At 38.2% G+C, this 16488-nt stretch overlaps 2 protein-coding genes across 2 annotated transcripts; both read right to left on the bottom strand.

Annotated features, from left to right (window-relative positions):
• Positions 1-740: 740 nt before the first annotated feature.
• Positions 741-12215, bottom strand: mfsd8l1 (major facilitator superfamily domain containing 8-like 1). The gene is made up of 12 exons (XM_080474035.1): positions 11810-12215; positions 10154-10339; positions 9847-9909; positions 8831-8950; positions 7784-7863; positions 7329-7686; positions 6610-6683; positions 6236-6449; positions 4876-4998; positions 4256-4386; positions 2701-2811; positions 741-1743 (listed from the first exon to the last, which is right to left on the bottom strand). The coding sequence occupies exons 1-11, from the start codon at positions 11883-11885 to the stop codon at positions 2737-2739; spliced, it is 1500 nt and encodes a 499-aa protein (XP_080330161.1). The 5' UTR covers positions 11886-12215; the 3' UTR covers positions 741-1743; positions 2701-2736.
• A 2121-nt stretch (positions 12216-14336) lies between these two features.
• Positions 14337-16425, bottom strand: polr2h (RNA polymerase II, I and III subunit H). The gene is made up of 6 exons (XM_080474227.1): positions 16275-16425; positions 15836-15934; positions 15455-15538; positions 15042-15135; positions 14805-14888; positions 14337-14613 (listed from the first exon to the last, which is right to left on the bottom strand). The coding sequence occupies exons 2-6, from the start codon at positions 15906-15908 to the stop codon at positions 14496-14498; spliced, it is 453 nt and encodes a 150-aa protein (XP_080330353.1). The 5' UTR covers positions 15909-15934; positions 16275-16425; the 3' UTR covers positions 14337-14495.
• Between the last annotated feature and the right edge of the window lie 63 nt (positions 16426-16488).

Raw genomic sequence — 16488 nt, 5'->3', positions numbered from 1 at the left:
TGGTTTGTAATCCAAATATTTAATTTAATAAAACAATTGTAATATTATGTTATATTTTAAAGTTTTGCTTTAATCACATTAGTACTTGATGCAATATTTTACTAAACACGTTATTAAATATGAATCACTGCACCCAGAGGTGCAAGCTGAGCTAAACCCAATATACAAAAAAATAATCCAAACATTAGTAACACATGCATTGAATAAAGTGTTTCTCAGATTAAATAGCTGATCAATAAAACTCCAATAAATTAAATATATATATATATATATATATATATATATATATATATATATATATGAATTTATTTATATTGTGTGTGAATATAATATTAGGAAAACATAGTGGAGATTTCATTATTATTATTTTTTTAAGGCTGGGAGTATGAAACTTCACAACTTATCAAGACACATAATTTAATTATGTGTTTTTTTTTCCTCTCAAGTGCTTAAACAATGACAAAGGCTTATTGGTGGGAAACATTTCAGGGAAACTTACTTTTGCCAAATGGTTTTCCAGCTACTGTTGACACACACATGGAAACACACACACACACACACATGGAAACACACACACACACACACACACACACACACACACACACACACACACACACACACACACACACTCATGGAGGCCATCAGCCGAGCAAGAGAACAATCTCCAAAGGGCAAGAGCGCCCACTATTGTGTAAAACACACATTACATCAGTAAGACACAAACAACGTGCCGCTCTTTTCTAATTAAGTAACTATTTATTCATTCGCTGGAAACAAAAGAAAACAGTAACCCTTTGTCAGTGGAGACAATTTGCGATTAAATTCTACAAAATTAAAGCAAATAACATTTTAAAATGCGACACCGTTTCCATACAAAAAGAACACAACAAGTGTTTTGAATTAATGAAAAATGTCTGTACTCCCTTGTTCAATATACCATCAGAAATGTATATTTATTGCTTTGGTGTGACAAACACATCAATATGTTACTTGTGGATATGCAATTCTTTGAATTATTTTAAGAGGCATAGAGTCTTCGGTCTTTATAAGTCCGTTTTCACCGATCACATTCTTTGACATTTCAATAATTAAATGAAAATTTACAAAAATAAAAAAAGCACCAATAAAATTGCCGATTGTAGCGTGCGTGCTCGCAAACACACAGACAGACACACACGCACACACACACACACACACACACGACAATCTGCTGTAAAGAACAAATGAACAATAAATAATTATGTAATTCAAACACAGAATTTCTGTGGTTTTGCCAAGTTTATCACCCAATATAGATGAAATAGATTACAACGCTGGGCTGAGGGTAAAAAGAATTCATATTCCACTAAAGAATAAAGAAAATCTAAAAACACATTCTTTGGTATTATTTATCGGGTAGCAGTTACTGTTACTGTATGCACTAAAGCACAGACATCATATTCAGTCATTTTGTTTTATAGTTTTATGGTTATTTATCTATAAATGCTATATTTTCTAAATTATTACATATGTTATATGTAAATTTTAAGTGAACTATAATTTTTGGCCTATACAGCACAAATATACATCCTTTATAATTTGTACAATGTCCGTTTTGCCTGCTCCAGAGAAAGAAATATTAATAACAGGAGGACAAACATGGCTTCAATTGACATTAATTTAAAAAAAAAAAAAAACAGTGCAAAACACAGTGTCCCCATTGCAGAAGGAAGACAGACTGAAGGTGCAGGACAGGAACTCCCACTGAGTAAAGAAATGAATAAAAGATGAAGCATGAGAAGAGAAAGAGATGCTATGAAGTGTTTAACTTGCTAAAAACAAAGAAAAAAAAAACCCATTAAAACATCAACATTGTACATTTCACCATCAATATACAGCAATAACTGGCAGTGCAATAAGCTATATGGTTCAATAATGCAGTAAAATCAGTGCAATATTGCTGTATTATCCTGTGTATATATTTATGTGTGTGTATTTTCTACGCGAGGCTGGTCACTGCTGCACTTCCTTGGCTGACTCTTTTCTAATTCTACATCCTCGATACCCTTTTTACCTTGTAAGCTACAGCTCCATCAAATACACAAAAAGTGTCCCCACGGGGACAATAAAAGTATTTCTTATCTTATCTTATTTACAGCAGTGGATCTCTAAATGTCCACCGTGTGTACCCTCTGAGAAAATATAGAGTTCTATACTTCTATTACTGACCTGAACATACAGAATGGAGGCTTACCCTGTTAGCTGAGGACTTATTATTTAAAACATATCTAAAATATAAAGGTCATAGGTTTATATTTATATAAACCTATGACCTTTATATTTAGTTAATTGTCTTTCTGCTCACTTTTATTCATTTTGCTCGACAATTGTATTGTAAAGAAGTGTTTGTTTGTTTTCTTTTTATTTAAAAAAAAAAAAAAAAAAGAATGAAATGAATTTAAATAACCAACTGACTAACTAAATAAATAAATACGTAATTGCATTCTAAGTTTTGTACTATTTGGATCATTTGATATATTTTCAAAAAAAACATTTTTTTAAACGAAATATACATTCATGAGTTGCCCCAACACACCACTAGAGGGAGCTCCAGAATCACAAATATACAACAAACCACAAATAATCCAACTCCTAATGTGTGAAATCATACTTGTCCAAAGTTTGAAAATTAAAAAAAAAAAAAAAAAAAGACTACTGTACCTTTAATAGTTTGTTCATTCATTCACACCTGCGGGATTAACAGCTCTCTGAATTGTCTGTTTGGTTACTGACAGGAGGTACCAGACGTTGGAACGAGACGGCCAACATGACCTGCATTAGGAACACATAATTTATCAGCATTAATATAAAATACAAAACAAAACAAAAAAACTAAAAAAAAAACAAGCCAAACATGAAATGAAAGAAATCGAGAAGAAATATGCTGCAATTATTTGTTTGAAAAGACAAATGTTTAATTTCCTCTTGGGGCATCTAAATTATTTTTGTAATGGAATCGACAATACACATGAATTTGAATTGAATAACTGTTCATAAATATTCAAAACAATAAGAACTAATTAAAATAATCTGATGATCTGAAGAAGAAAAAAAGCTCTCCTGAATTAAAATAGATGAATAAGTGACAATTAATAAAAATGATGAAACCAACAACACATTTCTGACTTTTTTTTCCCCCAGTTGTCGCCACTATTTCAACACAAGCTTGTTAAATCATTATCATCATATCGATGTAGTATTTTCCTCATTCAAGCCTTTCATGCGTTCAGCAAGTCTGCACTTTAACTAGATGTACGTATGTGCACCTTAATGTACCGTAAGTCATCTTTGCAGCAGCACTAAATCTGGTGCCACGTCTTTTTTTGGTGAAAGTAATATAAAACAATTCAGATAAACAAAAACAGAGGGGCTTTGGAGAAATGTTCCTTTTAATCCAAAAATGAGTAGGAGGAATCCCAAAATGGGCATGTTTTTAAAATTTAGGAAGTGCATGCTCCCCGCAGTCTCAGACGCGCAACCAATGTTTTGCTTTCTTTGTCAATAACGGTGGAAACATTGGGTTGTAGTGCTGTGGTTTACCCAGGCTTCATTACAAGCATTTTGTTATGCTTGTTTGTTCACTAATCCAAGAGGAGCTGCTGGCTATAGCTGTCAGCTTGAATCTCCTTTTCTTGACTTTAAACCCTTTTTTTGTGGTTTGTTTGTTTCTTATTTGTTCCCATTATATTCATAAAGCTTAAAAAATATATATATATATATATATATCTGCACATAAAAAAAAAAAAAAAGAACATAATCCCATTGTGATTTTGACTTGGAGCAGAAATTAGACGAACATTTATCCAAATTATGGGGCCCAATAATAACCACTCTGAATGTAGTGTATTTGAGCAGTGAAGTCAAAAAGAGAGCATGCACGGTTTTATTTGTTTTTTTTTTCAAAGGATTAAATAAAAGCACTGTTTGGTGATAAGTGTTGTCTGCAAAGGTTTTGCTCATAGCTAATAGATGAAATCCTGCAATCTAAATTAAAAGAGGATTTTCTCTGTGTACTGAAGTTTTGTATTTGATGGAATACAGGATAGGATTCATTATGCCGCTAAATTTACTAGATGACTAAACAAGCCTGCAACAACAACAACAGAAAATCACAAAGGGAATTAAAAGGAAAAAGGTTAACCGATTTGGCCTTTTCTTTTTTCAGTTTTTAGCTTTTTGATGTTTAGTCCTGTAACCCCGTCTCTGCTTTTCTTACCGTCAGCAGTACTAGCAGTCCCATCATGGCGCCCATCATAACGTACATGTCATTGGTGAGACCGCCGGCCCACAAAGGGCCCAGGATGGTAGCGAGACCCCCCACAGAGCGACGCACTCCCTGACTGAAACCTGCAGTGGCATGAAAAGAGACACGTGTAAGAACTGGACAGATAAGAGTGACCGCAAGACTTCAATCAACAGTTCAAACACACAACAAATTAAATCAAACGAGAGAAAAACTTTGACCTTATGTGATTGTTTATATATGTGAGTATTAAAAAGAACCAAACATCCATGAATCATTTCTGTATGAATATTCATGTAGAAATATTGAAATGTTTTGATCACACAATTAGATACTTCCATATTCAAACAGCCAGCTGTTACATACAGTATTAGCCACGTTACACTCTGAGGTTAAATGTACTTTTGTTTTATTGGGGAAAAAAGTGCTTTCATGGAACTATGAGGAATTACAACTAAATTCATTTTAGATTTTTAAGACTCATATTCATGTTATTTAGTGTGTCGTCAGGATGACTGGATTGAAACGACCAAACTTGATAGACGTGTAACGCAGCTGCATGTCCACTAAGTGGTGTAGTTTTTCATTTTCACCTTGCGTTTTCTCAGAAGTAACTTTGGAGAAGAGGGAGACTTGGGCCACGGCTAAAAAGGGCAAAGCTGCAACCTGCAGAAAGAATCCAATGACGAACTCCGTCATCTGCCATGCAAATGTACCTAGAGAAAATACAAGAGCAATAAAACACACAATAACTGCAGTGCCAATCAGTGCAGTACTGGACTTTTATGAGGATGTTTGATATAAGAAAATAATTTCACATTAACCATCATCAATGAAAACATGTCTTACAAAGATAAATAACAGAATACGAAGGAGTAAGACGCAATGAAACATATTGAATCCCACACATTTAGCTCTTTCTCGATTTTAGACAATAAAAGAATCTGCTTTTGATCGATATCAACCCAGTATGCACCACTATATCAAATTATAGTTACATTTTATTTGTCAAACCTAAAAAGTATGACTTTTGTTTTGTTAAAATTCAGTGGTGCATCATCCCCATCATGTCACACTTTCAATGTTGGTAATTCTGTATTGATCTTCTATCATAAAGCTTGGTAATTACTAGAAAAATTTGAAATATTCGTATTGTCAAAGAGGGACATCTGTACAGAATGGATAAGGAGACAATACTGACCCCTGCTGGACACCATAAGCAATATCCAAAGATGCTTCACTAAACTGTTACCAGTTCCTGAAATGACTCGATGCCCAGTCCAGAACAAGGCCTCATAACCAGTTCATCTAATGTGTTATCATCATTCATGGTGCCAAAAGCATTTTATCAGGTCTGAAGATATTACAAAGGCATGCAGATGTTTCCCGAACTAAATTATTTCCATTGAATCCATCACAGCCGGGGATGTCGACCTGTTTGTTCAGAGTTGACACTGATGTGTTTGTCTAACAATCACCTCTGAAGCCTGCTTCCGCAAAGGATTCTTCCTGTTAAATGTGAGTCTATTCTGCTTGATCATGTGGAATTTTGGGGGGATTTTCTGAGTATGTGGTATTTGGCACTATAGAAAGAACACTGAATTGACGGTTATCAGTAATAGTAGGTCGGCTGTCTGCTTGTCGTCCTCTGTGCTCTTGGTACAAAGAACTTTTTCCTCCTCCGCCAGGTCCACAATGTCTCGATGACAGCAGAGATTTCCTCTGAAAGAAAGTCAGGTGACTTTCTAATGTCATCAGTCTCCTCAGCTGATGGTGTCTTCTTTACACCAGCGGGCTGATTAACAGGTATTTGAAGTCCACAAGGGGACACGCTTGTAAATAATGCGCTATCTGAGTGGAATTTGCGTTGCTGGCGGTGGAGAGATAAAGCGATTCATATGAGAACTGCCAGTTTGTGTGAAGACTGGGTTCGAGTAAGAGCATCTCTCTGACCTCGTGGGTCCGCGAGGAAGGCGAGGAACCAGGCACAGGCGACATTGGCGAGGCCGAGGCCAATGGAGAAAACCACTCGCTCCTCAACGCAGCGGGTCAGCCAGCGTACAAACGCGAAGCCAACGATGATCACCAGGCCGCCGAGGCAGTACATGAAACTGTTCTCCAGCTCCCCAAAGTTGAAGCACCTCTGGGTGAGTGGCGTCACCATCGTCTGAGGAGAGAATTTACATTGACGTTGGCCTCAGTGGGATGAGTCATTCTAAATGCCAAGGCCTGATAAGGAACAACATGGAGCACTGAATAATGTGGCCCATTGTCTGTATTTGCATGCACACAATAAGAAGACGTCTCAGTTTGTGTCTTTCCTGTACCTCCAGCACAGTCTGATTGAAGAGGATGATGAACTGAGCAGCCAGCAACACGACAACCTCTTCCCTCAGGAACTCTGGTGCAAAGAGAACGCCAGAGCCATTCAAAGAGCTTCCATAGACAGGTTGGAAAAAAACTTCATATTAAATCTGTACTCGAAATCTTAGTTGTTGTTTTTTTAACCACTGTGATTGACAAAAGCGTATAAGATCAAACAGACAAAATCATAAGTGTCACCTTTTAAGAATCGTATTTTATACCGACACATGGTCCGTGGATTATCTTTCTTTGCAGCTATCAATTTCAACTATCAACAATTGACAGCGACAGCGACACACACACACACACACACACACACACACACACACACACACACACACACACACACACACACACACACACACACACACACACACACACACACACACACACACACACACACACACACACACACACACACACACTTTGGGTAATAAATATTCTCTTCTCTTCTGTTCTGTTCAGGCACGTAGGTTTTATTCAACATACTTTTTTCACTTGTGTCAACTGTGTTCTCCCGTCTTGGTCAGAAATATCATCCCAGATTTCTTATGAAGACGGGAGAACACAGTTGACACACGTCATACAGGTATGTTGGGTAAAACCTACTCGCCTGAACAGAAAGAAAAAAAAGGAAGCCCCTTGAGACAAACTAACAACATAAAGAATCTAATTGAACTACCTTGGGTAATACTGAAATTCTTAAACGGGCTTGAAGACTCGGCGATGTCCGTTTCTGCGGGGCAGGGAGACGCAGAAATCCGATCCGCTGTGTCGCTGGAGGCAGTCGAGCCACGCTGGCTGACCGGTTTGGATCCCACAACCGACCCGTAAGACCCCACCAGCTCCTCGGACCCCATCAGTGGCTTTTCCTCTTCATCGCCTTCTGCCTCGTCGTCCTCGACCCCTCGCTCATTCTCCTGCTCGCTGCTTTCGCCTCTCGAACGGTCCCTGGGCTTCATCTTCTCCGGTGATAGGAGGTCCGAGTACATGAAGGTCACCACCAGTGTGAAGCACGCCCACACCAGGCACATGAACAGCTGAAGGGCGGGAAGAGGAACACGACATCGAGGTGGTTCAAAGATCGCAAGGTTAACGCAACTATGCTACGGGATGCCGACGTGTTTTTATCCTTACCCCAGGAGCATTATATTTGTTTACTACTAAAGGACCTAAACGGAAGTCACATAGCCTCAGGAAGAAGTTGAATCCTGGACCTGCATTAAACACAAAGTTATTTCCTCCCATGGATCTTCAAAACATTGACCACGTCTTTTGTTATCTCGTTAAGTTATGAAGCCTTGTTGGAGCCCCATATGTACCAACGACTCAAAGTGCTATAAATTATAATGTATTAAAACCAGAAATGCAATCCATGGTCGATAATGTAACAAAAGTGCTGAGGCCCCAAATTAAAAAATAAAAAAGAATTAATTAATAACTGGTAAATAATGTAAAAAGAGTGAACAAGAACTTAAACGTGATCTGTTTAATACTAACACATTTTGTACTGATGATTGGACAAATAGATGGAGAAGAGAAACTATAAATAACTTGGGCAACAGCAATCATATATAAAGACCATAAACTGTATATAGATGTACATAAAAACATATATAAAGACCATAAACTGTATATAGATGTACATAAAAACATATATAAAGACCATAAACGGTATATAGATGTACATATAAACATATATAAAGACCATAAACTGTATATAGATGTACATATAAACAAATGTTTGGAACTCGTTCTATCAGTGTTATTCAATTTGAAACTGTTCAAGTTCACGTCCAAACTATAAATCATTGATGTAATAAAATTATTACACTATTAGGAGGAAGAATATCTTTGCCTGCCTCATAATGTAATATTAAAAGTTTTCAGTTTTGTGGTCAGCGTCTTCTTACATTGTTGACCAGTTATTACATTTTGGGTTTTACAAAAAAAAAATAAAAAATCATTACATTTCGGGCTCAGCACGTTTTGTTACGTTATCAATTAGTAATTTCATTTCAGGTTTTATTACATTATATTTCATAACAATTGGGAGTCGTTGGTACATTTTTGGTCGTCGTTACATATGGGGCTCGAACAAGCCTTTGATGAATTGAGCCAAAACCAAAATGGTATTTCATATGTAAAATCCTATCATGACCATAAAGTCACAAGAGCGCTAACCAATCAAAAGCCCAGCTTGTCGACACGCCATGATGGTAGCGAACACACTGGCGCGATCCGCCGAGGCGGTGACTTTGGTCAGGAAGCCGAAGATGGACGAGCCAACACCTCCGCCAATGCCTGAGGGAGAAAAGAAAGAATAAAACTTGTTAATCACCACAGCTTGATATGTAGAGAGTTCTCCAGCACTCAACTCTATTTGGAGTAAAAAAAAAAAAAAACATAAAGTTTGGGATTGGAAGTGTGCAGGTTTGAATCCCACCGTGAATCAAGCCACATACAAAGTTATCTTGGAAGAAAGCTTGCTTCCTTCTGCTCTGACAATGTTCCCCAACTCTGAGGACTGGTTTTTCCAGCAGGACAATAGTCCACGCCACGCAGCCAGGTCAATCAAGATCAATGACCCTGTCATGGCCAGCCCAATGTCCAGACCTGAACCCCATTGAAAACCTCGGGAATGTGATCAAGAGGAAGATGGACGGTCGCAAGCCATCAACCAAAGCTGAGCTACTTGAATTCTTGCGCCAGGAGTGGAAGAACGATGACAGACTGGCGGAGAGCGTGCCAAGACGCATGATAGCTGTGATTCAAAATCAGGGTTATTCCACCAAATGTTGATTTCTGAACTCTTCCTAAGTTAAAGCGTTAGTACTGTGTTGTTTTAAAAATGAATATGATCTCGTTTTCTTCGCATTATTGGTGGTCTGAAAATACTGCATCTGTTTTGTTATTTTGACCATTTGTCCTTTTCTGCAAATAAATGCTCTAAATGACAATATTTGTTTATTTGGAATTTGGGAGAAATGTTGTCAGTAGTTTATAGAATGAAAGAAAAATTTTCATTTTACTCAAACACATACCTATAAGTAGTACAATCAGAGAAACTGATCCTTTTGCAGTGGTCTCTTAATGTTTTCCAGAGCTGTACATATATATATATATATATATATATATATATATATATATATTCCTCACAGTCACAGTTAATGAGCATCGAAGGTTTCTGTGTATCTCACCTGCTACAAATCTGCTGGACAGTACAATCCACTTGGAGTAGCCCATGAAGTACATTAAATTACCTGGACAGTGAAAAAGAAAGTGGAATCGGGGAAAGGGTTAGTGTTCCTTTTTTCATTCATTCATTCATTTTCTTCCGCTTATCCGTTTCCGGGTCGCGGGGGTGACAGTCTGAGCACCGTCACCCAGATCACAATGCACCATACATATCCAATTAAAACAGGGATTTCAAATCACATCAAAGTTCTGCAAAAGCTTAGTTGTACAAGAGAGTTATAAAAACAAAAACAGAAAGCGTGGACCCACCAGCGATCTGAAACACAACCGCAAGCAGGATTACGCCCTTGGTAGAATGTGTTCGGTCCGAGTAGAAACCAAAGAGCGGCCCAAACAGCAGCCCACTCAGGCTGAACGCCGACAGGGTCAACCCCAGGAAGAAAGGCTCTGCTTCGAAATTCTGTAAGTACTTCCATATTGTTGGTAATATCACAGCTGAGGAGACAAGAGGTGAGAGGACGTCATTCATACTGTATCTGTATTCTTTAAGTACACCGCAGCTGCACAGAAACTTCATCACCACCTGACAACAGAGCCTTAAAAACGATGCAACACATCGGAAATGTTTTTTTTTTTTTTTTTTTTTAAACACGTGTTCTTGCTGAAGACACATTACCTGAGAGATGATGTATCTAAAAGTTTAAGTATCCAAAAGACAACGCTCTGATTCGAGCGCACTAAGTTACCAAGTTCCACCAAGGCATGCAGACGACTTCTACAAACATGAATGAAAGCGTGGCCCGTTCTCAAGGAGCTCAGTGAACTCCACCCAAAAAAAACTCAACAGGGTCTAGAAAAAAGAAAATGCATCGAGACGAAAAGGAAAGACACAAAATAGTCGTTAAACATTCATGAGAAGCGTGACGCTCCAAGGAACCCGTTGTCCTCCCGTGCTGGCACACTGTTAATAACATGGAGGACCGTGAAGTACCGGGTGTCCAGTGCTCAGAGGGCATGGCCAAGGGAAGGGAGGCTGAAATCACAACATACAGAAGCTGAAATGTCAAGACTGAGTGAAGAAATATTTGAAGAGAGATTTGTCACTGGTTTGTGGACTGATGGCCTGACAGTGGCTCTTGATTGATCAGTAATGGCACAAAGCTCCAGCCAGGTGAAGGTGGGGTTCTGCTACATGCATTGACCAGGTCGTTGGACGTTTTTCAGGTGGAAGGTGGACCTAAAACCAATCATCTTCCAAGAAGACCGTGGTTTTTATGTAGGACAGTCAAAGTACCTCGCTGCATGACTTGACATGGAACTGACGTGATCCCTTTTCCCCTCCTGACTGAAACCCCAAATGGGAAGGTGTGGGCTCTGCTTTAATGGGAGATTTAGAATGAAGGGAAACAGCCTGGAAGTTTGGTTTGATCGTCAACAGATGAAGGAATTCAGACTCTATGGGTGGAAGTCTTGTGGCGGGTTTTTGAAAGGAAATGAAATGTTTCATTGTGAAAGTTCACTTCATTATTTTCCCTTTAACAGATAAACACATGAGATGGGAAAAATATTCGTTTTCCTTTCAGCTGCCTAATAATTCTGCTCACTGGTATTTGCCAATACTTGTTTACACTGAAAGAAAAAAAAAACTGACTTTAACTTTCTTATAATCCAGGTTTGAGTTTAACTGACACTTTTTGGATTGAGCGTTTCTTTAATTGTCAAAAACACAACTTGCCAAATGATTCTGCACACGGGAAAGTTGCAGAAAATACAAAACGAGAAACGCAAACACGGTGCACAAAAAATTATAATCCGTTTTTTAAAATACTTAAGTCCCTTATTATTGCTGATAAGTACCGAAAAAAACAACACTCTTATTCGTGAAGGGTCACAAGTGTAGAAGAAATCATTGTCACGCATCGGTGACGAGGCGCTCCTGGGATAATGTTGAATCACAGAGCTTACCATATTCCACACCGTTGAAAAAGAAAATCAGTCCAATAGTGATGAATGTCAGTTTCTTTTTCCGTTGATTATCCATGTCCTACACCGCCTGTAGTAATCATAAACTTTGAGAACCGATTCTTCTTCTTCTTCAAGATAGATCTCCCTCTCTCCCTCTCTCTCTCTCTCCCTCTCTCCACACGCACAGCGCAGCACCTATAATAATACCAAGAGCGGCGCTTCCAATTACAGCGCCATGAACGCGCACACCGAGAACGCTGAAGAATGCCCATCAGTGGGAATGTGCACCATTTCGCTTCTCTCGTCGTTTAAACGCACGCCGTGTTGCTGAACCCCGTCAAGACGTCATTGAACCGCCCGGACGGGTTTCTCTGTCAACGCGACTTGTGGGACGCGCTACTGAGAGGTTCAGGCTGCTGCGTCACTTCCGGTGGTCCCAGAAACGTAAATTAAAAAACTAAAAAAAACGTAGACGGTCTAGTTAGAGAGGAAGAAAAAAGATATTCCTTCCTAGATAATAATAATAATAATAATTGAATAAATTAGAAGAAGAAAAAAAAACATCCATGATTACCTTCTTTTTCTGAGATCTTTTTCAATAATTTGACAGCAAACCTCTCCTTGGATGCGCACCAACCCAGATTTCTAGGACAGATTGACAAACCTGTTGCCAAACAACACATAAAGTGCTATTTCTGCCCCTTCAACAGATTCTAGATAAACAATACAATCGTGGCAATGTATTTACAACTGAGCTTAGATGTATAAAAACATAAAAACAAACAGTTTTGTTTATTTTTATTGATTAAGAGTTTATTGTCTTTAACGGCTCAGTCGCTTTTGCCTGATTTCATCAAGCAAAAAGCTTTTTCAGACGTTCGCCCCCTGAAAAGTACATTCATGAGCAGTGTAGTGGGTATTTATTTAGACTCTGTGACTGTAAATACACCACTCAAACATAGTCTCTATAGTGTGCCTTCTGAAGTCTAGGTATATTGGAGCTTTCTTAAATCAAATACAGTCACTAGTTTATAAAGTCATTCGTCTCATGTATTTCTCATGCACACATCGGGAGTCTGAGTCACTGGTTCAGTCCTATTCCATCCTGTGACATCCATTACTGCTGACACTAGAACCCCTGTTTGTCGCACAAAAGCCATCTATTTTCCCTTGATTCAATTTTATTTGCTCCTGAGTGACTACATTTCAGTTTACTGCCATCCACAGCTCGTCCTCACAGTAAAGATTAACCACATGGTCAACGGTTAAACTGTAAGCACAATGATCAACCAAATAATTTGTACGCATAATTACCAATGACAAGCTTATTACCAATTTATCCGTATCAAGTGACGTGTACTTGTGTGATGAAGGAGACTGTCCATTTTAGAACTGCAACCTACTTGGAGTGTCCAGGAGTAGGAGCACAAGATGTTTAGTACTGAGAGACGTGTACACCCAGGAAGGCCGAGAGCTGAGATCACTGGTTAAACTGACTTTGGACAGACCAGTTATCATAACAGGCACAGAGCTGCAGACAGTCACAATTCCATCCAATGAAGACACTGGAGCGACGACTCTTCTGTAGCAAAGCACGTTTAAGTGAAAAATATGGGTATAGGATCGTAGTAGACACAATGAACAGGTTACATTTGAACTGTAGAAATATAATAAAAACTGAATTGAATGACTGAAGTCGAACTCACTTTTTCAATGAGTTTCTCCAATAAACTTCAATATTAAAATCCATTCAGTATGGCACAAAAACAAAAAGGGTATATATTAGAAAGGCAAATGGGAGACGTAGTCATTTCATTAAAAAAAAAAAAAAACATTATTCACAGATTGATTACAGATGGAGGTTATGCTCGTCTTCAAACTTGCAACGCCAAGAAAATCTGGTGGGCTTATTAGTCTGTAGCACTATCACCAGACCACCACTATTGGTGGGAGGGTTACCATAGCAACGTGCAGCCCCCATAATACCATGTGATTATTAAACAAGTTAACATGTGTAACTCATTTAACAGGTAAGGGCAGACACTTGAACACAGAAACTACCTGTTTTTTGTTTTTAATGAAAATTGTTTAAGCTCTTGTGCTAAAATACTCATATATACACGTGTATACGAGTGAATTTCAAAATATGTATGTATAAGCAAGACTAGATGTTCCTTCCATGAGGCCAGTTTGTTCTAAACACTTGAGTGAGTCCTTTGCACCACAGGACGACAGACTTTGGACGGGCCAGCCATCAGAACAGGCAGAGAGCGACGAGCCAGTCGCACTAAAACTGCATCTGACGAAGACACTAGAGCGAAGACACTTCTGACATCTCTACCGCCTGGTGGGACCGACAATAGATTCTCTGCAATCTGTCTACCAGCCTGGCACCGTCTTCTTCCTGCTGCCCCGAGCTCGTTCTCACCTGCAGACGCCTGGAAGTACTGCGAGCATCACGCCCATTCAATATGATACAAACAGAGGTAAGTATATCAGAAAGGTAAAAGGTGAAGCACAATCATTTCATTAATAAAAAACCCTTTATTTACAAATTGACTACAGATGGAGGTTGCATCGTAATCTTTAGTCAGCAGTCAAACTCCTTGGAAAGATCATTTTTGGATCAATAAAAAAAAAATGGAGTTTAACCTCCAGACTCCTTGGAGATATCTCGACAGAATGTTCAAAAGGCCAGCTTCTTCATGAGAAGGTAGACTCTGGAATCCACCTCGAAGCCATGAAGATTGTTGGCATCTCCCTGCAGTCTCATGAGAAGACCTCCATAGGACACATAGGCAGAACTGGGAAAAAAAACAAAAAAAACACCCCAATATTATAAACAATGTTAACAACTGAGAGAGGTTTAAAATGCCACTCCAAAATAAGACAACAAGCCATGCATTTTATTCCCATTTGCAACTGATCATCAGTGTTGCACATGTTATTATTATAGTTTTATTGAAACTCTATGGTGAAAACTTGAGTTACTCACAGCCGCGTGGCAGCTTCCGTCGAGGTTTCATCGCCTTCAATCTTGTAAACCTTCCCATACATTACATAATCAAACTGGTCTGCCCTGGAAATTCAAACAAAGTGCAGTGAGAATACAATTCTGAAAATTATTTGGAGCAAAAATAGTGAATAGACCCTTGAAAAACAAAAAAAAGTGTAACCGAAGAGTTTTCCAGTTTTAATTAATATGTTGTTTGACCAACATTACTTGTCTTACCTTGATGGCCGGTCGTCCTGAGGATTGTATTCACCATCATCTGGAGTTCCGTCTTCATATAACGTGCTGGCAATAACCAGTCGGAATTTGTCACCTTAATGAAAATGACACACGTTTCAATAGAGCAGGTATCTCATCATTGAAACACGTGGTGCATCTCGTATAATTTTATTTAATGTTTACTTTACAGTTGAATTTGCTTGATCTGAATGAGAGTTATATTGACGCCATCACACTCGCATATTAAAGGACTATGCTGTCGTACTAAAGAAGCATAACCAAAATAACAGTTAAATGCATGATAGTTAAACAGCTTAGCTGAAAAAGTAAAGTGTGGATTTAGTTTTGATGGCTATCAAGGTTATTATTTCCATGAAAATGACTGAAAGGACATTTAAAAAAAGATTCCTTACCCAGATCAACAGGATATATTTGAATGTTGACGTCCAGGATTAGGTCCATCTTGAAAGATTCACTTTCACAGTGGAGACGAGACACTGCAGAAAATATATTCACCATTTTAGAGACATAATTTACAGTCAAAAAATCAAGACTGTGAACTAAGGTCAATAATTAAAACATCGATAACTGCATTTGCATGAACGTATGATTGGTTTAAAACAGCAATTGACATTCATTTGAACACATTTTCACACGATACATATATACTAAGTATAAAATGAACAAAAAAAAAACAAAAGGTTAAAGTGGCAAAGTCTTGTAGAAATTTGACAGAAATATGTATGTAAAACATTTGTAGTTTACCATGTCAGGGTCAAACTTATTTCACATACCTCTGTCAAACTTTTTGCCGTCTGGATCGATGTCTTTCACGTCAAAGATATCCTCAAACAGGATTCCAGCCATATTTGTTTATTGACTTTTATAATTTCCTGCAGACCAAAAAAAAAAAAAGAAAACCCTCTAAACACGGTATGAAAACCTGTTTACATCAACAAAGACCTGAACAAGTTCAAATTCACACCCAACTAAAACCTACTGAAATTGTACTTGTCTTGTGCAGTATGAGGAAACAAAACTTTCCCTTAATGAGATTATAGCAAACGACGTTTTTATTAACAATACATGATGCCTTGTTATGAAGGTTTCCAGGTATTATATTACCAACTAGAAGCAGATATTTAATGTTAAGTTTAAAAACATCAACACTGTCCCTCATTCGGTCAAGCTATTGCGTTTTGGCGCGTTGTCCAGATACTTCTTAAAGCGTACCTCGAATAGGAAGAAAAGCTTATTTTAAAGTGCCACCACGAAGCCGTTGATTTCCACCCTGGTACAGGAGTGTTTAATGTAGATTTCTCCAAAAACAACCTAACGAAAGTCCACTCATTGAAACCTGAGGCATGCTGCAGTGCCGCGCAGGAACAATGTGCGCCGACGAACTAAGTACTTCCGGGTCAAATACCAACTATTATTTATAGCTTCA

Source organism: Lipophrys pholis (genome assembly GCF_963383615.2).
Source record: "Lipophrys pholis genome assembly, chromosome: 10".
In the NCBI taxonomy this organism is placed as follows: Eukaryota; Metazoa; Chordata; class Actinopteri; order Blenniiformes; family Blenniidae; genus Lipophrys; species Lipophrys pholis.
Note: the sequence above shows the minus strand (reverse complement) of the source record. Positions and strands in the feature narration are given on the sequence as shown.

What these genes read in the sequence shown, in the direction of transcription:
- polr2h (XM_080474227.1), bottom strand. Translation starts at nt 15,908, where the DNA reads ATGGCTGGAATCCTGTTTGAGGATATCTTTGACGTGAAAGACATCGAT. An exon ending in CGGCAAAAAGTTTGACAGAG is followed by an intron (nt 15,539 to 15,835) that starts GTATGTGAAATA and finishes TATTTTCTGCAG; the next exon opens with TGTCTCGTCTCCACTGTGAA. An exon ending in ACGGAAGCTGCCACGCGGCT is followed by an intron (nt 14,614 to 14,804) that starts GTGAGTAACTCA and finishes TTTTTTTCCCAG; the next exon opens with TTCTGCCTATGTGTCCTATG.
- mfsd8l1 (XM_080474035.1), bottom strand. Translation starts at nt 11,885, where the DNA reads ATGGATAATCAACGGAAAAAGAAACTGACATTCATCACTATTGGACTG. An exon ending in ACAAGCTGGGCTTTTGATTG is followed by an intron (nt 7,864 to 8,830) that starts GTTAGCGCTCTT and finishes TGTTTAATGCAG; the next exon opens with GTCCAGGATTCAACTTCTTC. An exon ending in GAATTTCAGTATTACCCAAG is followed by an intron (nt 6,684 to 7,328) that starts GTAGTTCAATTA and finishes TCTTTGCACCAG; the next exon opens with AGTTCCTGAGGGAAGAGGTT.